The 24,929-nt window shown below is 34.3% G+C and overlaps 1 protein-coding gene across 1 annotated transcript in view; it reads right to left on the minus strand.

Moving 5' to 3' along the window:
• The window catches only part of LOC150101174 (DEP domain-containing protein 1B-like), a 171,005-nt gene that overhangs the window by 120,218 nt on the left and 25,858 nt on the right, over positions 1-24,929 (minus strand). The window contains exon 4 of the mRNA XM_090401267.1: positions 2,144-2,425. Within this exon, the coding sequence (XP_090257393.1) occupies positions 2,144-2,425 (282 nt within the window). The remainder of the gene's footprint in view (positions 1-2,143; positions 2,426-24,929) is intronic.

Genomic DNA, 24,929 nt, shown 5'->3' on the forward strand with positions numbered 1-24,929 from the left:
GAAACAATGCTATTTCTGTAATCCCTATGAGTATACCACAGCATGAGGAGATGGTAGATAAATGTTCCTGTTTTCTGTATTAGCACAATATTACCTTTTCTGATACGGCAAAATCCACTTATCTTATAACTTGACCTTTCAATGATAAGCTTGTTCACTCTTGGCCTACATGATATTTCAGCAATTTAATGTATATGGTTGATAATTCTTTAGTCTCCATTTTGTTTTTGTGGTGTGTTTTTTATTTGTATGAATTCTTGTTTTTTTGAGAATATTTTCATTATTATTAGTATGTTAAAATTAAAAGTGGGGGTTCATCAAGGGTCAGCTTTGAGCCCCTTCTTAGTTATGCTCTTGGATGTACTGAGAGCAATGGTAAGAACAATCACCCTGGACAATGATGTTTACTGACATGATGATTTGCACAAAGTCTGAGAAGGAAGCAAAAGAAAGATTTGAACAATAGATGAAAGCTTTATAAGACAATGGCTCGAGGATCAGTGGATATAACATGTCTTGTAGTGAAGCAACAGGGGATATATAACATTACAGGACACAGATATACCATAAGTGTCTAGGTTCACATATCTAGGATCATGTATCCAAAGCGATGGATATCTGGACTGAACTCAATAGGAGGATCCAATCAGGGTGGATGAACTGGATAAAGGTTTCAGGTATTTTGTGTGATACGAAAGTGCCTGGAAAGTTAAAAGAAAAGACCTACAAAATAGTATTAAAACTTGCATTGATGTATAGCAGTGAGACTGGACAGATGCCAAGACATGGATGAAGAGAATAGACATGGCTGAAATGAGAATGTTGAGACATGAAAGTATATAACACGACTGGATAAAATCAAAAACTCACTGATCTGGGAGACAATGACAGTCACCTAAGTATCTGGGATGATTAGGGAATCAAGGGTAAGGTGGTCTGGCTATGTTACACTGCAAGACAAAAGCTGTGTGGAAGAAAAGTGCTGGAGATGAAGACATCAGGCAAAAGAAGCAAGGGGAGACCTAAACAACTCTGGCTAGAGAGATTGAGAGGGGATCTCCAAGACCTCGGACTGGAGGAGAACATGGTTGTTGAAAGTTTTCCCCACTTAGTTATACTATAAATTAAAGATGCCAAGAAATTATATTCTTGGTTTCATCCTTTATCCAAGTGTAAGCAAACAAAGTTTGTGCATGAAGTCACTTCATGACTGGATTGTATATAGAGGCTAATGAGTCTCTATATAGAGTATATAGATTGTATATAGAGACTAATGAGTCTCTATATAGAGTATACAGATTGTATATAGAGGCTAATGGTCCGTAAGGATATGTGCATTGCATTATGGGATACTAAGGCAATTGATGTGAAGTCATTAGCTTCTATATACCAGCAGCCCAGTCATGAAGTGACTTCACATGCAAACTTTGTTTGCTTACACTTGGATAAAGGATAAAACCAAGAATATAATTTCTTGGCATCTTTAATTTATAAATAACCAAGGATATAGTATAACTTTCAACATCTGTCTCTAATCCAGAGTATTTTAGTAATAGGCTATGACATCTTTTGAATACCTGTATATGGAAATATGATGTCTGCTTTACTTCAACCTTGGTATCACTTCTGGGTCTGGCTCCTACTGATGAGACCGTAATAAAGGTCGAAATCAGACTCTGTAGTGGCTATTCCCATAATGCACTGCATTATACATTTCTGTAAGGATATGTGCATTGCATTATGGGATACTAAGGCAATTGATGTGAAGTCATTAGCCTCTATATACAAGTAGCCCAGTCGTGAAGTGACTTCACGTGCTAACTTTGCTTACACTTGAATAAAGGATGACACCAAGAATATAATTTGTTGGCATCTTTAATTTATAATTTTTAGAGAACATGGTCCTAGACAGAACTGATCTGCTGCAGTGAGTCCTCTTGTATAGGAATGAAGCTGAAAAAAAAAATTAGCATGTTAAAATTAAATGCAGTTTTAAAAGATTTTCTATATTATTTCTTATCTATTCTTAAAGCATACATATCTAATCTAAAAAAAAATTAATGTTTTTATTATGATACTTAAGCTGATCAAAAGATTTTATTTATTATTGTAATTGCCAATACTTAGAATAATCAATACGCACCTGTTACATATAACAGTTTTCCATGTATTTTCGACTTCTTCTACTGATAATGTGCTGACTACTGTACAACAGTCTTTCAATTCTTCCTGCTTACTTTTTTCATATGATTTCATTTTTATTTTACATCTTCTTGCAAAATATGAGGAGCCTTTGAAATCAGATGGTACTTCAACAAATGCATATTTTTTTGAATAATAATCAGAACTGCAGTTTGTGTTTTGAACAGATAAAGGTTCTAGTGAAGTGTGTATTATGGAATCTGTAGAAGAATGGAATGCAAATCTGAAATAAAGAAATTAAATTCTTCAAGATGCTTTATATAGAGAAAGTGGATTTCCTCTGTAATAACTAATATTAACACCATTAAATGAAATTCAGTTTATGACAAATAAAAAAAAAAAGTGAAATGATTTAGAAGTAAATATTCAGTTAATTTTCTGCCAATGACAGAAAATTTCTGTCACTAAATTTTTTTTAAATATATGCCTGGAAACACAAAAATAAAAAAGCATGTTTTCCAGTTATTAAGACAATATTATAGAGTATCTTATAAAGAAATTATGATATACACCTAAACCTCCTTTTATGCGAATTTTTTTATGTGAATTCGGAATTACACGAATTGCGGTATCAAAATTATTTTTTTTTTTACGCGATTATTATTCACTTTTACACGAGAAACCTAAATTCTAAGTTAGGAAAAAATCTTTAATTCAAGAAAATTCTGAGAATTTTGTAGAATTGCATTCTCATTTCAATTCAGAAAATTCTAAATTCTTACGAATTTCATTTATTGGAATTCCCTGAATTAATAACTGACTGTGTATAAAAAAGCAGTTCTTAGCAGTGTGAATTCAGTGTATGAGTAGACAACACAGCTAACACATTTTTTTAAGTGAAATCAAAATAAAAATAACTTTATAAAATTAATAATTTTGCCAAGAAATAATAAATGGTAAGCAATATGTAATTTTCAAACTTTCATTTCATTAACCATCATCATCAAATTCCTGACATGTACCCTCAAGGGGTGTACAGGATATGATAGTACTACATGAAAAATTCACATCATTACTAACTTCCTATGTACAATATTCCTCCAAATCAGTCTGTTACTTGTCAAGACTCCAACATTATCAGATCTCATATTTCTATCGTCTAAGCCACATTATACTGTATATCCACTATATCTTGGTCTTCCTCTGGATCGTTTTCCTGCCAACCTGGCAGAGAACACTTGTTTTGCTAATCTTTCCTCGCCCATTCTGTACAGGTGACCATACCACCTGAGACGAGATATTACGAAAGAACTTGACATTGTCAGCATCCAGGAATGCATTAGCATTCCTGGATGCTGACAATGTCAAGTTCTTTCCTAATATTCTTGTTTTTAACATGATATTGCCATTGATGCCATCTGTTCACGCCTCTAATCTTTCTCAGGACTCTCATATCTGCAGTTTCTAGTCTTTGGTCAAGTGTTTTACTTCTGACCCAGCTCTCAGATCCATAAGTTAAAACTGGTTTGAACACTGTCTTGTATACAGCTAATTTAGTGTTCCGACTAATTTCTCTCTTATTCCATATCAGTTTATTCAATTGACTTCCTACCATACCAGATTTGTTGATTCTGTTGTCTATTTACATATTTAATTTACCATCTTCACTAAAAATCGTGCTTAAGTAGCTTCCATAGATTCCCCATCCAAAACACAGTTGACATTTTCAACAATTCTACCTATTTTCATTGTCTTTGTCTTTTTATTGCTGACCTTCATATCATATCTATTACAAAAGTTATTCAATTTGGTCAGGGAATCTTGCATACTTGCAGAGGATTTATTTAGAAGTATAACATTGTCTGCATAAAGCAAAAACGGCTGATATTAACATCTCCAATTCTGATATCATGTTTAATACCACTTGCCTTCATAAGGTGATCCATATAGATAATGAATAACAGAGGGGGATAATGTACATCCTTGTCTCACACCAGATTTAACATTAAACCATCTTCCTGTACTTCCTTCAATTCTAACTGCTGACTTGCAACTCAAATAAAGACTAAGTATTGCTTGATAATGCTCCATTGACACCATATAACTGTAGTGTATTGAATAGCTTCTCTCTTGGCACCTTGTTGTATGCCTTTTACAGATCGACAAAGCTTATATACAGATCTTTGTTATATTCCCATGCTTTCTCAACTAATTGTCGTAAAGTGAAGATCTGATCCTGACAGCCTCTATTTTGGCCTGAATCCAGCTTGTTCTTCACCAAGCTTTTCTTCCACAATTCTTCTCAACCGTTTCTCAAGTATACTTGCATAGATCTTCCCAGGAACACTCAGTAGGGAAATACCTCTGTAATTCTCACATTCAGTTTTATTTCCCTTTTTATATATGGGTACTATTAGAGCTCTACTCCAATCATCAGGAATTAGTCCTTCTGTCCAGGCATTCTGAACTATGCAGTGCAGCCACTGTAACACTTTTACACCACCATACTTCAGCATTTCTAGTAGAATATCATCTACTCCTGCTGCCTTTCCACATTTCAAGCCTTTGATGGCTTTTTCTACTTCAAGTATGGATATGTATTATTAAGTGAATGCTTGGTCAGTGTTTTTTTACCACTATGCTGTCATCACTGCTTTTTTCATTTAGCAGTTTTTCAAAGTAATTACTCCATACTTCAAAGGTATCTATTTCTCCCATTTTCATGTCACCTTTATCATCTCCAACTCCTTTTACAGCACTCTTTCATCCATTTCTAAGCTTCTTCAACAACCTCCAGAATATCTTACCACCTTCTTGATATTTATTTTCTATGTTCTTGCCAAAGTCCTCCCATGACTTTTGTTTAGCACAGTGTTTAGCTTTCTTAATTTGTCTCTGTATTCTCTAAGAGCAAAAGCTGACTTATTTGACAGGAACTTTTGATTTGCTTTCTTCTTTTCCTTCACTGCCTCTTTAACTTCCTGTGTCCACCATGGAGTTCTGATTCCTTGCAGACAACCTCACCACATGCCTCTCTGGCTGAATCAATCAGGGTTTTCTTCAAGGTTTGCCACTGAATCTCCAAGGTTTGGTTATCGTTCTGAAACTCTTTCATTTTTTTTCCAATAATCTTTGTGTATTTTAGTCTACAGATCACAGCGCTGATCTGTAGACTAAAATACACTGAGCGCTGCGCAACTTTTATTCGCTTTAAAACTTTCTTACATGTTATTCTTTTCAATATGAAATTCAATTTTATCCTGCTCAAGACTAAATAGTGATCACTTCCAATTTCAAATCCTCTGTACACTCTGGTGTCCTGCACCAGGAAGAAAACATTGCTATCAATAATAACATAGTCAATGAGACTTTTCTTATTCCTTGCCTCTTCTCTCCATGTGAATTTGTGCACATTTTTATGTTGGAACATAAAAATTTTTGTCTTTTTGGTTTCACTCACCCCTATTATGTCGATCGAGCACTTATCTAATTCCTCAGAAATCCAACAGGTATTTGCCATTACTATCAGCTTTGCTCTTTTCTCCAAATTTTCCCCCAAATATTTTTCTATGTCTGACAATCATTTCCTAATCTACTATTTAGATCCCCAACAAGGACCAACTTTTCCTTTTTCATTGTGTCAGTAGCTTTCTCTAGAGCCTCAAAAAATTACTCCACTTCTACCTTAGTAGAACCTTCTGTGGGACCATAGGCACTAATAAGTCTCATTGTCCAGTTCCCCATTCTGATATTTGACAAATCACTCTACTTGAGACTGCCTGCCATTCAAGAAGATTAGCCTTGTATTTTGTGTTGACTACTATGGCTACTCCTTCTTTTCCTTGATTGTCATTGCCTGAATATAACATTTTGTATTTATTGCTCAGAAAGATCTCACCAGTTTTTGTCTTTTTTGTTTCAGTCACCCCTATTATGTCAATCTGGTACTTTTCTAATTCCTCAGCTAGCTCCATTTCTTTGCCATTCAGGCTTCTTATCTTGATAGTACTGATCTTTAACTAAGGTAATGTTGAGTTGGGGGGGGGGGTGCTTTCAGATTTGTTCCAGCAGTTGACTTTTCACTGTTCACCCTGGTTCTCTAGCGAAAACAACAGGGGCCTTGTTTAACCGGGCAACGCCCCCAGCCGGTATGAAATTTTGTCATGTTGTACCATAATTTTGTATATTGGTTTAAGCCAATAAGAATATAATTTGGTCAGCTAAATTCCAAATTGCCAGCCTATCCTTGTTCGTTCAGTATCCAGGTAGATACCCAACAGGGTGCACCATGAGAAGGTGAGGATTGGACATTAGGTCATAAGCCCTGGTTGGTTGTCTGCATTCCTTTAAAGGCTATGTGGAGGTCTCCTCTCAGTTATATAGCTTTGACCCTTATGCACCCCCATTTCATTAACCGAAGATTTTAATCCAGCCCTCACATAATGTTGGAGGTTTAATGGATTTTTTACAACACTCAGAAAGGATTAAAAAGAATTTAATACTTCCTATATTTCGTCCTAGTCACTAGGACATCTACAGGGATTACAAAAATAACTAATGTGACATAACACAAATATCATACAATACTAAGCCCAACCATGTGGGTGACACTAAAGTCCTATCTAGGTGGAGCGCACTTAGAGGGTGCTCCACCTAGATAGGACTTTAGTGGCCTGGAATATAAAGTAGGATCTCTGGTGATGAGTGTTTCCTAAATTTTCAGAAGCTTAATGCAACCGTATTTATTAAGATTTGGTTCATTTCTAAGAGCTGCTGCTGCTGCTTCTAGGAATAGTCTCTCTTTCTTGAATTTGCTGTGATGGAGCATGGTGGTTTGCTTCCATGATACTCTGTGGGTGGTGTCCAAGACATGGTCAGCCAAGCCTGAATGACCATAGTTGTTTACAGATGTAAGACTTGTGTTCCTCTAAGCGGATGGATGCTGATCTGCCTGTCTGTCCGAAGTACGCCAGCTTACAGGAACAGGGTACTTTGTAAACTCCAGGCAGAGAGAGAGGAAGGAGCTGATCTTTTGTAGAACGGATAAGGGTAGCAAGTTTGCGGTGGGGTTTATATGCTGTGTGTAGGTTGTACTTTTTTAGAATCTTGGCTATTTTTTCGGATGTGCCATGGATGTAGGGTATGGTGAAGGCATTTTTAAATTCTTGTTGATGAGAAGGACCGGAAATGGGAGAGGAACTAATTTTCTTTTGATACTGTGATTGCTGTAGCCATTGGAGAGGAAAGTGTTGTGTACGTAGTTAAGCTCAGTAGTAATGGCAGTTCCACTGGAACAAAGATTGTGGGCTCTCTTGATAAGAGTTTTAATAATGCCATATTGTTGAGAGGGGTGGTGGTGTGAGAGTTTGTGAATGTATCTGCCTGTGTGTGTAGGAAGTATTAAATTCTTTTTAATCCTTTCTGAGTGTTGTAAAAAATCCATTAAACCTCCAACATTATGTCTTCACAGCACTTAAGCCTCTATACACGAATTCTAGCCCTCACATGATGTTGCCGATAACCAAAAAAAAAAGGAAAGCAGTTTCCTTGGATATAAAAATTCAAATTGCAGATCATCTTCAAACCGGGGAAGGTGCGACGGCTGTGGGTAAGCATTTTGGAGTCCATGAATCAACTGTCAGATCTATAAAGAAAAATGAAGAGGCTATTAGAAAAGTGGTATGTTCTGGTACAAAATCGAGTGCGAAATTATCATCATACACAAGAGATGTTCTAAAAAAGGCCGAAAAAGCTTTAGTGATGTGGATAGAAGATGATGTACAAAAAAGAATGCCAGTCGATGGAAATTCCATTAAGCAATCAGCATTGAGATTTTATGAACAGATTAAAAAACTGCAACCAGATACTTCATCTCAATTGAGGAAAAAATATGAAATCCATGCAAGCAATGGTTGGCTGGCTAAGTTTATTAAAAAACATGCTCTTCATAATATAAAAATTAAACGTGAAATGGCTTCTGCTGATGAAACAGCTGCTAAAGCATTTCCACAAAAACTTGCTAAAATAATTGAAGATGGAGGTTACACTTGTGAACAAGTTTGGAATATAGATGAAACCGGCCTTTGCTGGAAAAAAATGCCAAACAGAACTTACGTATCAAAAATGCAAAAAACTGTTGGTGGGTTCAAAGGATCACATAACACTCCTATTTTGTTCGAACGCTTTAATGTTACAACCACTGCTCATAAATCGATCATTAAGACCACAGCCAATGAAAGGGGTCGATTTTCAAAAAATTGCCAGTTCGTTGGATGGCCAACAAAAAAAAAGCTTGGGTGACCATTGATATTTTCAATGCTCCACAAACATTTTGTGCCAGAAGTTAGATACTATTTGAATGACAAGGGTCTTGAATTTAAAGTGCTTTTGATTCTTGATAATGCACCCGGTCATCCTGCCATAGAACACCCAAATGTGCAATTTTTTTTTCTGCTGCCCAATACCACATCACTGCTACAACCTCTAGATCAGGGTATAATTGCGACTTTTAAAATATATTATGTCAGACGAACATTTCAGTATGTTTTGAACAAGCTAAATGATGATGAAACACTGTCAGTTATGGATGTGTGGGGTTCAATTATCGTTATCTGAATTGAGACCAGAAACTATGAATGCATGCATGCTGGAAAGCTATTTCGCCTGCATGTGTTAAAGAGAATGCTCCTGTTCCCTTCAATCATGCTGCAGAATTCCCCAATATAATAAGTTTGGCATGTAAAATTGGCGGAGAAGGATTCGATGATTCTTACGTCATCAGATATTGAAAAATTGTTAATTTATAAACCTCTTAGCGAAGACAAAATAGTGGAGATTGTTTCTAAGACTCCTGAAAGCGAAGAAGTTAATGATAATGATCATCCTACTTTTACTGCTGATATAATTAAAGGTCTTAAACTGGCCAGTAATTTAGGCAATTATTTTGCGCGACATGATCCAAATGAAGAACGTGCTGGGAAGTTTTCTTATGAGCTTAAGTTGTTAATGTCTTCATACAGAGAATTATATCACAACTTATCTAAAGCATCAACACAGCAATTAACTGAGTTCATGCCTAAAACTACTGAAACAACCAGTGGTACTTTTGTTCAAGACATGACAAGAAGAATTCCACAAGTTGAGGCGGAAGTCGATGACGATAATACCATATCTAGTAGTTCTAGTGATATTACAGTCTCACGAAAACTTTTACGTTTATTGTCAGAAACTGATAGCGAATAACATAATTTTTTTTATAGAATCCTTAGCAAACAACTGAAATGAATATGTTTTTTTTAAAGTTATTAAAATTCATTATATGTATGTGTGTTCTCCATGAAATGTAAATAAAAATCTTATGATCCTAACGAATTTAATGTTTGTTTTTTTCCTTATATTTCAGGTTTGGAACCGATCTTCACTTTTTCTATGGAGTCAGTAGTTCTTTTTATGCATAATTTTTAGGAACGTATCTATCGTGTAAAAAGAGGTTTAGGTGTATATTACTGTAACACAAATTCCATGGAAATGAATTGCAAGAACACTGTCATTTACTCATACTTTTTTACATTCACATGAACTCAAACATTATGAATAAATGACAATGTTCTTGCAATTCATTTCCATGGAATTTGTGTTACAGTAATATATACCTAAACTTCTTTTGAGTTTTCACCTAAACCAGGTGAAAATATCTAAATAGCACAATGAACTAGACTATTTCACTTAACTAACAAAAAATTTGCTTATATCAAAGTCTGAGAATACTGTTTAATTGTAGGCTGTAAGAGATGCACCTCATATCTCATAGCATTGTTCATTATTGCATGGCTGTGATAAATATGTGCAATAAAGATTGTTGATTGATATTCTTAAAATTTCCTTTTATTTTATTTTATTTTGCAGCACTCAAGGTAGGTGCATGTAAAAGTAAGACAGAGCTGTCCCATTTCACTTAATGCTGCTGAATAGATGAATAACACAGTCAGGATTTATGGCCCATCTGGTGTTTCTGATCTCATAGTCCTTACCACGTACTCTGCATGTGGTACATGACATACCACAGGCAGTAAAAGTTAGAGTGAATACAGCATCCTGAACAAATATCACTAATACAAAAAGATTACCGAAGACAGTGAAGAAAAATGAATACAAATATTTCTGATAAAGGGCAGCTGTAGAGTAATTATGAATATTGAATGTAAGGGATTACAATGGCAAAATAAAGAATTTCTTATCAAATATAATACATGAAACCTTTCTTCAAGGCTGACCAGTTCATGCACATTGTCATGAATGATCTCATCAAGAAGATGGACACCTTGTCTAGAGGAACTTAACAGTTTCAAGATCATCCCAAGTTTTAAAAGCTTGGAATCATGAAGCAGTTGAGTTGAAAAAAGTTAAGTTGAAACTGTTAAGTTGAAACAGTCTTCATCCAGAAATTCATAAATAAAACATGCCTTCGTATCTAACAGATAAGATTAATTTACCAACCACCAGTTGGTTGTGTAAGTAGCTGGCTTCTTTATTTAAAACACACATAGGTCTTACCCATACATATCAAGAACTTCTGTGTCAGTTACATACTCCAGTGCTTCCCAAACTTATGGATGACAAGGCCGCCTCTGGAAAAATTAAAATATTTCACAGCTCCCCATCGAAAAAAAAAAAATCTTAATACAGACATATTATTGTAATATTTATTGTATTTATATTCAATACAATTTATATTCAAGATTTTGGTTTGTAATCTTTTTTGTGTTGCTTATCAATACCTTTGAAATGAAAGTTATATGAATAAGCATATATTTACTAATATTCATTAATCACTAAAATACGCAAGCAAAATTTGTTAACCAACACCAATGTGCGATTTTTTCCATTAAAATATAAAAAGAACAAAAAAGAAATAATAAAAATTAAATATGTTTTTTAAAAAAAAAATTAAACATTTGAAATTTGTTTTCATTATTTCACGGCCCCAAGGGGGCAGCAGCCCACAGTTTGGGAAGCACTGACATACTCCATCCGAGAGCCTGTCATTGTTCACAAATCTATCTACATTTAATTTAAATGCAATAATGGAAGACAAAATTGTAATCTGGTCAGGGCCTAAGGAAAGATTTCATATATTATGTTTGATCAGAAATTCTTTATTTTTCCATTGTAATCTCTTGCATTCAATACTTCAACCTCGTTCTTTGAAGGTCAACGAGGTAGAAGTCTATGATTGCTTAAGTCATATTGATGTGAATAAGGCTATTGGACTAGATGGAATTTCACCACATGTTATGAAAGAATGCTCTAAGGACTGACACTTCCATTAACTCAGCTGTTAATGAAAGTCTAGTGTTGTCAACAATCCCTAATGAGTGAAAAGAGGACAAAATTGTTCCATTGCATAAAGGTGGAAGCAAAACGGATGTTTCAAATTACAGACCAGTTTGCATTTCTGGAGTGGTTGTTAATATCTTGGAGAAATTGGTTAGGAAAAAAATACAAGATGGGATGGAAAAGGAAAAAAATTCTGTATAGAAGAATTTTTTTTCTATAGAAGTCAGCATGGGTTTGTTAAAGAGAGGTCTTGTTTTACAAATTTGCTTACATTCTATAATAAGGTGGCTACCATTCTGGATAGGGGTGATTCATGAATAGTGATACTTCTGGATTTTACAAAGGCATTTGACAGGTTACCACATAATAAACTGGTATATACCGTATTTTCCGGTGTATAAGACGCACTTTTTTACCTTAAAAATTCATCTTAAAAATGGGGTGCATCTTATATAATGAAGGTAAAGATTGTTTCCTCTTTTCAAAGTCATACGCACTCCCTTTTATGTTCCAAGATCTTTGTAGGTGGTTAATGGTGCAATCAAATTGATGCGTGACCTTCACGTGACTTCTAGCGCGTCATTGGCTAAGAAGGGGAGTCCCTATTCAAGTTTCATAATATCTTATCCAAGTAATCAGTTACCGATGTCTATCAGTACTGAGTTGACGTGTTGAGATATTTTGTGTTCAGTTTGATATTTCCCTGTAGATTTTAGTGATGGAAAAAAACAGGCGACATTCATATACTTCAAGTTACAAACTGCAGGTTGTAAAATATGCGGAAGAACACGGGAATAGGGAAGCTGAAAGACATTTTGGACCTCTGCCTACAGAAAAAATGATTAGAACTTGGCGTGGTCAGGAGATTTTGTACAATTTGCATAATGAAAAGCGCGCGGAATGTGGAAAAATTGCGAAGTTGCCAGAACTAGAGACCGAAGTTTTGAAATGGGTGCAAGAAAATCAGCAAAATGGCATTGCCATTTCAACATAAATGATTCGTACACATGCAGTCAAAGTAGCCTGTGAGCGTAACATTGAAGATTTTAAAGGTGGTGCATCATGGTGTTACCGTTTCATGAAACGCAGTGGACTTTGTATGCATACAAAAACAAAAATCAGTCAAAAATGCCAAAAGAATATGAAGACAAAATTATTTCTTTTCATAAATATGTGATTCAACATCGAAAAAATTACAATTTTGAAATGGGACAGATAGCCAATATAGATGAAACGCCCCTAACCTTTGAAGTTCCCTCAAATAGAACTGTAGCTGAGAAAAGCATTACAATCAAAACCAGTGGACACGAAAAAACACACTACACTGTAGTTCTTGCATGTTGTGCTGATGGTACGAAGCTGCCGCCAATGATAATTTTTAAGCGGAAGACTCTGCCTAAAGAAAAAATACCAACAGGACTGATTGTACATGTGCATGAAAAAGGTTGGATGGATGAAAGTGTGGATAGATAAAGTATGGAAAAGAAGGAATGGCGCATTACTAAAGCAGAAAGCTCTTCTTGTATTTGATCAGTTCCAGGATCATCTGAAGGATTCAATCAAACAAAAATTCCAAGAGTGCAATACTGAATTGGCTGTCATACTAGGAGGACTTACATCACAGCTGCAGCCACTTGATGTATCTTTAAACAAACCCTTTCAAGTCTTTATGAGTGAAAAGTGGAACAAGTGGATGATGAATGCCGGTGTACATCAGCTAACACCAAAGGGTGTCCTGAAACAGCCATCAATCTCTCAAGTGTGCGAGTGGGTTAAGACATCTTGGTCAAAAATGAATGAACAAACTATTGTTAAATCTTTCTTGAAATGTGGAATTAGCAACGCCCTTGATGGAAGTGAAGATCATTTCTTACAAGATGATGAAGAGCAAGAGGAAGAAAAAAGAGAAGAAATTAATGATGATAGAGAAGAGTCAGATGTCAGTGACATGGGTTTTGCAGGTTTCTGAAAGGTCAGTTTACTATTAAAAATTACCTATTATTTTTCCATTTTTTTTTTTAAAATCATACTTTAAAGTTTAGGTTTTTTCCAGAAAATTGTATTAAATTTCTTGGGTGCTTCTTATACACCGGAAAATACGGTAAGTTAAGGGAAATGGGACTGGCAAATCAATTGATTGATTGGCTAGCAGACTGGCTTCTAATCGATATCAAGTGGTTGGGTATAGAGGTGGCATGTTTCTCAAGAGGAGAGTTACCAGTGAAGTCCCACAGGGTTCTGTTCTAGGACCACTGCTGTTCAATTTGTTTGTTAATGATATTGCAAGTGTCTACAAGCTGATATTCAGCTGTTTGCAGATGATGCTAAGCTGGGAAAAGTTATTAGGAATGATGCAGATGTACTGGTGCTTCAGAGTGATTTGAATAAAGTGGATGTGTGGGCAGACAAATGAGGATGTCAATTTAACACTAGTAAATGTAAGGTTTTGCATTTTGGATCTCAAAAAAGTAAAGCTGCATATCATATTGGAAATATTGTATTAGAGGTGGAGGAAGCGTGTGATCTTGGGATATTGGTGGATAAAGTTCAAGGGACATACTGCAAAAATAATAAAAACAGCATAAAGGAATGCCAGTATACTAAGAACACTGACAAGTAGAGATAAGGATGCAGTCATCCCACTGTAGAAGGCTTTGATTAGATCACATCTGAATTACTGCGCACTGATTTGGTCACCAGTGTTTCTAGGTAAGAAGCAAGCAGTGGAAAAAGTTCAGAGATGAATAACAAAAGAATTTTCAGGATTGTGGAATACTGACTATGAAGACAGGTTGAGAGAATGTAGATTACAAACGCTAGTCAATAGGCAGAAGAAGGGTGATATGATTGAGACATATAAATTGCTAAGGGGTGCTTATTAAATAGATACCGAGGATATTTTTCAAAAGGTTGAAGGAGGAGAGGAGATAGAAACAAGAGATCATTCTTGAAAATTGTATAAAGGTGTGGTGCATAAGAGAGTGCAGCATGACTTTTTTTTTTGCATGGAAAATGGTTGGTGAGTGGAATTTATTGCCAAAAGAGATGGTGAGTGCCAAAACATTGAACCAATTTAAGATGAGGAGATAAACATTATCTCTGTTAGAATGCATCTTACTACAGCCTCTCTTGATGAGTCTTGACAACAGAAGGTGTTTGTATAATAATAATAATATTCATAATTACTCTACAGTTGCCCTTTGTCAGCAACATTTTATATTTAACTACAATGTCTTCAACTTTGTAGTTTCAGATGTATATCACTGTCAGTACAGAGTCATAATACTGAACTACTGGAGACAAAAACAAAAGTGCCTGAACATCCTCATGTTAACTTACATTATGCTAAATTAGCACAGGAAAGACTAGTGGGTTTTATTCTAGTCACCAATTTCAGGATTTTTTTCTAAGTCTCCCCCCCCACACCCTCCAGTTCCAAGTTGGTTGATCTTTGATAAGTAAAGTTTTCCTCAAGTAAATAAACCTGGGTTTTAGCTCCACAACTCAGAAAAAAAGAATCATCCACAAAACTCATATTTCCTACAATAATATATTGTTGGCATTGCAAATATGAGATAAAAGCAGATGTCTGCTGTATTCTAATCACTTTTAAGTCTACAAATCAGTAGTAGAAATGATGAAAGATGGAGGTTTCGGCTTTAAATCTCATTTTTCATCACAAAAAAGCAATAAAGGATTTATATTTATGGTTCCATTATAAAAGATGTGTATATACATCTGAGAAGGGAGCATGTGCTGCATAATGAATTACTAGAGAATCTGATGCAAAGCCAAGAGTTCCATATGTACAGTTGTGATTAGGGTTACCAAATATTAGTCACAAAAGGAAGACAATTTCTGTAGAAAATGTTAACAAAGGAGAACACAAGTAAAAAAAAACAAACAATTTTTTAAACTAAAATTTTAATCATGTCAATTACATTATTACAATATATGAATAACATTTTATTTATTTCCTTTTCCATATTTCCTTTGTATAAAATGTATGTTTAATTATTTTACTCTTACCCTAACCTTACATAATAAAAAAATCTGAATATATTAATGAGAGTTGCTGTTTACATTTTTTTTTTAATAAAATCATATTTTTCTGATGTACCAACTCTTTTAAGTAACTGCTTATTATTTAAGATATCTTCATAAAATTGCAAAAGTTTAATTTTATCATCACTAAACTTTTCAGTTTCAATCAACATTCCGTTTGGTTCGTCTGACCACTGTGATTCTAATAAACTAATTCTGAATGTTGTTCCGGATTGTGTATTGCTAGAAAATACCCAAACAATTTCTCATTTACTCATTGTTCATTTAAATTAGAATTCTGCTACAAATAATTTTTAAATTACCATATTGATTCACACACTTTGAATTTTTAATTGTTATTTCCCTTTCATTAAGATATTCAATAGTTTTTAATATAATCACAAAAAGGGATTTTTTAAAGTGACATCCAATTAAAAATTTTGAATAGCAAAAATTAAACAGTCCACAAATTCAGATAGTCCAATCCAGTCTGATATGCAAGCAATTTCTTTTTAAATTTTGCATTCTTTCTCTCCAATTCAGCATATTTATGGAGAATATTATTCACTGTCAGTAGGAGAAACTTTCTAATCTAACTTGTAAAATATCAGAAATTTCTTCCAAAATAGGCATTGTTTCTATAACACAATTAGACTTTTTCCATTTTTAAAAAGCTTTGGTGACAACTGTAGGCTAACAAATGTATAAATATTAGGTATGTTTCGTTTAATGGGTTTTCAAAGAATGATTTAATCATGACCATAGGTTTCTCAATACTCAAGTAATAACATTTTAATTGACTTTGACAAAAGAACAAACTTCTTTCACCTTTTCAACTTGGACATTGTAAGTAGAAAAATGACTATAAATCTTGACAAGAATGCTCTCTATATAAATTGTAGAAGAGTCTACAGCAAGTTGGATATAATTATTTACAATATGCATTGTACAGCAGCTGCCTTCTAAATGTTTAATATTTTCTCGTAGTAATGCAAATGCATTATTTTTCCTAACATGTGCACGCAATCGAAAATTTGTGTTGCAGTCATTACCACCAAAATCAATACACTTCTGTGTACAATTAATTTTTCTTGCTGTATTTGCTAATAATTCCTTAATGGTAGCTGCCTTTTCATTCAACACTGATGTCATTTCAACAAGTTTATGTTCAATCCCAAAAGTTTTGTGATTAAAATAATGAATTATAACCAGAAGTATTTTCATATCTTTATGGGTGCTACCATCTGTTGCAATTCCTATAAACAGAATATTTTTTAAAGTTTTCTAAAATCTTTTCTAACGAGGGTTCCAAAACTGCTTTGAAAGCTTCTGTCTTTGTTCTTGCTGAAGAAATTCACACTGCTATCTGTGATTCATTCAAGATTTTTGAGTTCAATTTCTTTGTATAATCTATAGATTTAAAGCTCAAATGATGCAAGGCCTGTGTAAATTCAGCAGCCGCAACCTTATCTAATTTGGAATTGTGTGGTATAATAAATTTATCAATTTTCGAACTGCATCCAGCTAATGTAATATTTCTCTTATGGCAATCAGTATCCAGATGTTGTAAAGCTGTCTTGCCTTTATAAGCAATATTTACAGTTTGATTGTAAGTTGGACAAAATACTTTATCATTCTTTTTCGTAGCTTTAAAACATTTTAAAGATGTTTTGAAGATATTTGTTCAATCTACATTTTCTCTTACTCATTTTGATTCTACAAAAATAAATATTTTGGGTTAATTAAATTATTTTACGAGTAACTTATGAACAATAATAATTCTGATTTTAATGTACCTGGTAGAATGCTTTCAACTAAACACAAATCTTTTTTGTCCTTTTGTGCCTCAATTCGATCAAATACAAACCTGAAATGAACATTTTACATGCAACATTAACCCATGTTGAAATTAATTTAGTTGTTCATGAAAGTAAGACTACTGCAAAAAGAAAGACTACCGCACTTTTTTACTTTGCTTAAAGATGAAGCTAACATATCTATTTTACATAAGTTCTATAATGAAACTACTTTATTTTTGAAAAGCAACATGCACATTGATGCTAAGCAAAAATGCAGCCATTCCATTGGAAAGTGACTCGTACATGCCCAAAACAGCCATTTCACTGAACAGATACTGGATTCCACTTCATATAAAACTGAAGGTTAAAATTCAAAACTATAAAAGGACATGTACCGTTTTTTGTTCAAAAGGCGAGAGGATGGAGGACCAAAGATCAAATTGTAGGACATATCCTCCTAAAGTAAGACATTTGGTAACCCTAAATATATATATGGCTTATACTTAAGCTGTAAGTCTGCTGCTAGAATTGAAGAAAGACAGTGCCATGCAAAATCAAGTATAAGAAAAGGATCACCCTAATCCCCATCATTTTTCATTGTTTTACATGGATCACATTATGAAATAAAATATTATTAAATCTGACATCAAAACTGAAGATATTTAAACTCAGCTCTTTATATTATTCTGTTGATATTATACTTTTAAATAAATCCAGTATAAGTCTTCAGGACTGTAACTAAACAATAACTGCAATAACAATTTTAGTGAATGTTTTTACCAAAATTGTTATGGCAGTTTTTTCACTAATATTTAACTAATATGCTTCTAAATAAATCCAGTATAAGTCTTCAGGACTGTAACTAAACAATAACTGCAGTAACAATTTTAGTGAATGTTTTTACCAAAATTGTTATGGCAGTTTTTTCACTAATATTTAACTAATATGCTTCTAAATAAATCCAGTATAAGTCTTCAGGACTGTAACTAAACAATAACTGCTGTAACAATTTTAGTGAACATTTTTACCAAAATTGTTATGGCAGTTTTTTCACTAATTTTCACTAATATATCACCAATTTTGGTGAAGACATTCACTAAAATTGTTACAGCAGTTATTCAGTTTAGTCATGGTTCTGAAGACTTGTACTGGATTTCAAAAGAGAAAACTGAAAATAGGCAGGAACTTGAAAAACACCAACAGCATTTTCAATAGAGAACAAACATTTCAGCCATTTAGGCACAATATTTTGCACTCAAGATAGCAATTAAATATGAAAATAAATAATCGGATGAGCAAAGCTCATATGGTAGGAACTAGCTGAATTAATTTATATGGAATATGAGAGAAATACTACAAAACACTACAGAAATATTACAGAAAGTGTTTAATTTAACAAAGTTTTAACTTATGGATTATGGAATTGGATTAGAAATAAAAAATGGTCTTTGATAGAAACACCACAGGTATGAAAGTTCTAAGAAAAATTAGGAAAGTGAGCAGTTAACATCAATGGCAGAATCATAATAAAAATGAAAATATTACAAAGGAAGTTGACATTAGATATGAGCAGAACTAAGTGTATGGCCACAAACAGAACAGGAAATGAACAATTAGTCAAACAAGAAACTCAGGTGACCAGACTTGAGCACAATAATCCTGATGTGGGCATATCAAGGCCTTATAAAGCAGAATAATAACTTCCTTATCTCTACATGTTAATGTGTTCTTCAATAGCCAAGTAATCTTATGGGCTACCCTAACAACTTTAGCAATATGTTCTCTAAACTTTAACTCTCTGTCTACCCACCATTAAATCTCTAGCTTCATGTATATCCTGGAGTAAAATGCCATCAATATGATAAATGATTTGTAATCAGTTTTTCCCAAAATGCATAAGTTTACATTTCTCCACATTAAAACGACACCCATTATTTCTTTTGTCCATTCTGACACCCTATGCAAGCTCTCCATATCACTTTGATTAACTATTACTCTACCTAATTTCACATCATCAGCAGACAACTGAATATTTCCTATATCATTTATGTACAAATTAAACAGCAATGGTCCCAGCACTGAACTTTGCACCACACCACTAGTTCACCTATTTTTGCCTCAATTCTGCCCCTCCATATACCACTTTTTGATATCTGTCCAACAACCATCCTCTTATAAACATAAGAAGTGTCATGTCCATCTGCATCTGTTCTAATTTATGTAACAGAGTTCTATGCAGTATTCTGTCAAATGCCTTTGGAAAATCCAGCAAAATCATTGTGTAGCCATTTCCTTTATCCATCTGTGCTGTAACTCTATTACAAAGAGTTAATAATTTACGAAAGCATGACTGACCCTTCACAAAGCCATGTTGAACCTCATACAGTATCATATATTTATCTATCCATTCTTGAATTCTCTTTTTGACCAATTTTTCTAGCACTTTTACCACCATAACTGAGATACTGATTGGTCTATAATTTGCTACTGAGGTCTTAGAACCTGTCTTATGCAAGGTAATTATTTTGTCCTCTTTCTGCTCTTTAGAGACTCTACCAGAGCTGGGACAAATTAAAGGGCAGAGGCACTGCCAGTTCCCTTGCATATAATCTTGCAAAATCCTAAAAGATATTCCATCTAATCCCACAGCTACATTTACATTGAGATTCTGCAATATCCTAAGAACCTCCGATTCATCCACCTCTGTTCGCACATCCGTGTCTATCACATATGTTTAACCTTGCTAAGATGATATAGCCTTGCAAAGTGGTCACTCAGTAACTCAACTATTTTATCTGCATATGTCTCCTTGTGACCATCATCACTCATTAAGGTTAATCTTCCATAGTCATTCTTCCTCTTACTTGCCACATAATGAAAGAACTCTTTGTTCTCTTTATTTTTTTTTTGTTTATGTTTCTTTATGTTTCTCCACAGTATTTACTTCTTCTGCAGCTTGTGCTTAATGATATTACTCGTCCATACTACTAACATCCTTACCCTTCAGTGTTTTATGCCATGGAACATATTTAAGCTTCTTCCTAAGCTTGTCATAATCACATGCCTTATAGTTCCACATATACCCCTTCTTGACAGAATATTGCTCATGTTTTACAATCTCCCAAGACTGCATGGTCACTTTTGCCAAACGGAGGCAATGTGGTCACCTAGGTTATGGATATTTTGATTCTATGACCAGGTCCAATACTATACCACTCCTAGTTCCCTCCATCACATGCTGCCTTAAGTAATTATCTCTCAGTAGGTATATAAATTCTATTTCCTTCCTGCCATATGATCTTTCTTCCTTCCAGTCTATATCTCCATAGCTGAAGTCCAAAATAATAATTTCTCGACCTGTACGTGTACTAATTTGGTGATGCATATATTCCAGATCTGTGGAACTCCCTGACCTATAGTAATAACTAACTATATTTTGTCTTACTGGCCTTAATCTCACTAGACTGCTTCAAATGAACAGCCATTCTCCCATTCTTTTTGGCTGCAATTCATCCACTATCATCAGCAGTACCCCTTCTCCATCTATCTTCTCTGAAAATACTAAACCCTTCACATTCTATTCCTGTAACTACATCATCTGCTGTTAGCAAAGTCTCAATAATGCCTATAACTTTTGGCAAGGTTGCACTAACCAATGCCAAAAATGCCTCTGTCTAATTCCTGATACTTCTGGCATTAGTATATAGAAACTGTAGCATCCCTTTAGGGCTCCCACCCATCTTTACTTTCTGAATTGACTACCCTATTCAATATTTTTGCTTGAGAGACTAGATTCCTCGCTTGGTAATTCTCACACTCATTTGCTTAATGGGTACCTTCACACAAACTCACTTGCTTCCACCCTAAGTGCACAAGTTTCCCTGAATTTGCGCTTCCGTATGCTCGGTGAACAAAGCTCTCTCTAGACATCTAACAGCAAATCGATTTAGATGCATCAGCAGTGTACAAATCCTTATTTCCATCATACAAAGACCACAGATCCACAAATCCTACATCCTTTCTTTTAGTGTTACACGGTGATCAGCATTCATTTTAGAAATTATAGACTTTACAACCGTGTTATAAATAACTCTTTTAATATCCCGACATTTAGATCTTCATATTAAGATCATCATCTGGAGCATATACAAATGTACAGGACAAACTAAGTTACATTACATACAGTAAGCTAGAGAAACAATGCATTGATCACAAGTTATTCTACTACCATGACCTCTAGTGAAAAAAATAAAAATAAAAATAAAATAAATAATTATTTATAAACTACATCAAGCTAAATTCTATTTATGATAACATGAATAAATATTCTTTCTTACAGATAGTTTTTTTTCAGTAACAATGATGTCCTATTTTTAGCATTAGAATTGTTATTTTTGATTTAGAATCCTGAATTTTCTACAGTCCTGTTTATAGTTGCTCTTAGAGAGGAAGGTTCCGTGGGTCGAATATATGCCTTCTATATGTTTGGGATTTTTAGACTATCATTATTGTTCAGATTGGGGTGGTTGGCAATAATCTCACAGGCTTCCTTAAATTTGCGTTCATACCATGTTTTGGTGTGATGTAGACAACTAGTGCTTTTCCAGTCAATTCTATGTAAGGAATTCAGGGCATAATCAGAAAGGCCAGCTTCACAATAATAATTGTATTTAATGTGTCGTTTATGTTCTTCTTGTCTGATAGGAATTATGCATCCTGTTTTTCCAATATATGGTATGTTACAGGTGCAATAAATAGGGTATACTCCAGGTGGGTCAGCAGAGGGAGTGGGTCTTTAGATGAGTTGAGTAAGCATTTTAATTTTGCAGGAGGTTTAAAGATAACTTTGAGGTTGTATTTTGGTAGTATTCTGTTTATTTTATCTGATGTCCCTTTAATGTAAGGAATGGTTATAGTTTTATTGTAGTCTGGTTTGTCTTTGTTTTTTTTATTGAGGTCTTGTAGAGAATTTTGTTAATAGTGTTTTGGCTGTACCCATTTTTTTTTGAAAAGTATTGCTGATAACTTTAAATTCATCTTTCAGTGCCTGTTCACTGGAGCAGATCTTCAGAGCCCTGTTTTTTTAGAGTATTAATGACACCTAGTTTTTGTGTTCGGTGGTAGTATGAGTTTATGTGTATATATTGGCCAGTATGTGTTGGTTTCCGGTAAACAGTGAAGGAAAGATTGCTAGAAGGAAGACGTGTGATAAGTGTATCTAGAAACGGAAGTGTGTTCTGTTTTTCAATCTCAATTGTGAACTGTATGCATTTGTGTTGTTTGTTTAGGTGGCTAAGGAATGTGTCTAGCGGCCATGGGACCAGATCGCGAAAATACTGTTAACGTATCTAAGCCAGACTTTGGGTTTTAGAGGAACCTAAAGCAAGTTGCTCAAAAAGTTCCATATAAAATTTAGCAATGGGGGGGATAATGGTAATCCCATGGCCTGTGCCTTCTTTTTGTAGGTAGAAAGCGTTTTGCCATACAAAATAACCAGAACGAAATACATGTGTAAAGAGCGTTGTGATATCTGAAGGGAATTTGTTCTGTAAAAGAAGGATTGTGTCATTGATTGGGACATTCATAAAGAGGGCAGAGACATCAAAACTGACTAATAAATCATCTTTTTCTAATGTAATGTCTTTGATAATGTTTATGAAGTGTTGTGTGTTTTTGATATAGGAGAGGGAAATGACCTACCAATTCCTTGAGTGTTGCCGCTAATTTCTTGGTTAAGTGATAATTCAGGCTATCTATCCCTTCGACTATAGGCCGGAGTGGTGCGTTTTCTTTGTGTATTTTCGGTAGCCCATAAATTCTTGGGGAATGAGCGTAGTGCAGAAATAGTTTTTTGACCGTATCTTCGGGCCATGTGGTTGATTTAAGTAGTTTATCTGTTTTCTTTTTTATTCTATTGGTTGGATTGTAGTTAACGAGTTGGCATGTGTTATTGTCCAAGACTAGCAGATTCATTTTTTCTACAGAAGTGGTTCGGTTTAAAATAATGGTGGCACTTGCTTTATCAGCTCTAGTTATTACGATGTTCGGATTTGACTTTAATGATTTCACCTCTGTTAATTCGTGTTTTGTTAAGTTGCTTGTTATTGTTTTGTTATGATTTAAAATGTTGGCAGTTTCCAAACATATGGAAGGCATATATTCGACTCACAGAACCTTCCTCTCTAAGAGCAACTATAAATAGGACTGTAGAAAATCCAGGATCCTAAATCAAATATAACAATTGTAATGCTAAAAATAGGACATCACTGTTACTGAAAGAAAACTATCTGTAAGAAAGAATGTTTATTCATGTTATCATAAATAGAATTTAGCTTGATGTAGTTTATAAATAATTAATTTTTTTTTTTCACTAGACACCATGCCAATAGAATAACTTGTGATCAATGCAGTGTTTCTCTAGCTTACTGTATGTAATGTAATTTAGCTTGTCCTGTATGTTTGTATCTGCTCATGATGATCTTAATATGAAGATCGAAATGTCGGGATATTAAAAGAGTTATTTATAACACGGTTATAAAGTCCATAATTTCTAAAATGAAGGACAAATCCTACATCATTTCATCTAGACAATCTATATATAGCCTCATTGGTTAACAGCGTCCTCCTCAGTTCGCCTCTATCATAGCATGGTAGGAGACTTGCAATCTTCCCTTTCTCGCTCTTCAAATATCAGTAGTAAATAAATGCACAAAAGCCATGGTTAGCATAAATTAATAATTGCACTCACACTCTTTTTTTCAAAAAACTGTATGAAATATAAGATGCCAAAGTCAATTAATTTTAATTATTATTATTACTGCAGAGAACCCAAAGAATCATCGAGGGAGGGAACCTACCCTACAACTCTCCATCTCCACCACTCAATCCACCAACTACCATCATTATCTACTGCCTAACGCCACCACCACTAGTATTTTCACAGACAATCCCAAACATCCATGCCCACGGCAGGATTCGAACCCACAGCCTTTTGGCTGGGGAGCGGATACGCTAACCACTCAGCTAAGCAGGCCGGCAAATTAAACTCATAATGAGAAAAACATAAGCAAAAAATAACATTACACTGATCCATTACAAACTGCATTCCAGGAAAAATTAAAGCAATTTCAACACTATCAGTTCTTTGCAGATGGATTAAGCAGAGCATGTAAATTGTTATAAAAATTCCTGCACTAGATTATCAGTTCAACATTTGTTTTATCATCCATTCTGCTTTCAACAAAAGAGATAATTTAATTGAAGCAAAAAATACTTAGATCATCCAGTAGTAGAGAGAATATTTAACAGCAGACCATTACTTCTTTCTTGCATTATGAAGAATGACAGGTTATTACAAAACATATTTAAAGTCAGTAAAGCAGCATTTATCAACAGTTACATTGCTTTCCTTAATTCACCAAAAGAAATCTGTGAGAAGTACTGTACTTAAAATATCAGCACATCAATTGCTTTTTACAGACATTCAGCCTCTTAAAGGTAAAGAGTGTGTATAGGTCTTAATAAAACTTCTATTTTATTTTTATGAAAAGTCAGGATCCATACTATTTCATAATGTATTTTTCTTCCAGTTGTTATTAGTTAGCATTT

This window comes from Typopeltis vanoorti, chromosome 12 (assembly GCF_054136105.1).
Source record: "Typopeltis vanoorti isolate ZY-2024b chromosome 12, IOZ_Tvanoo_1.0, whole genome shotgun sequence".
Lineage (NCBI taxonomy): Eukaryota > Metazoa > Arthropoda > Arachnida > Uropygi > Thelyphonidae > Typopeltis > Typopeltis vanoorti.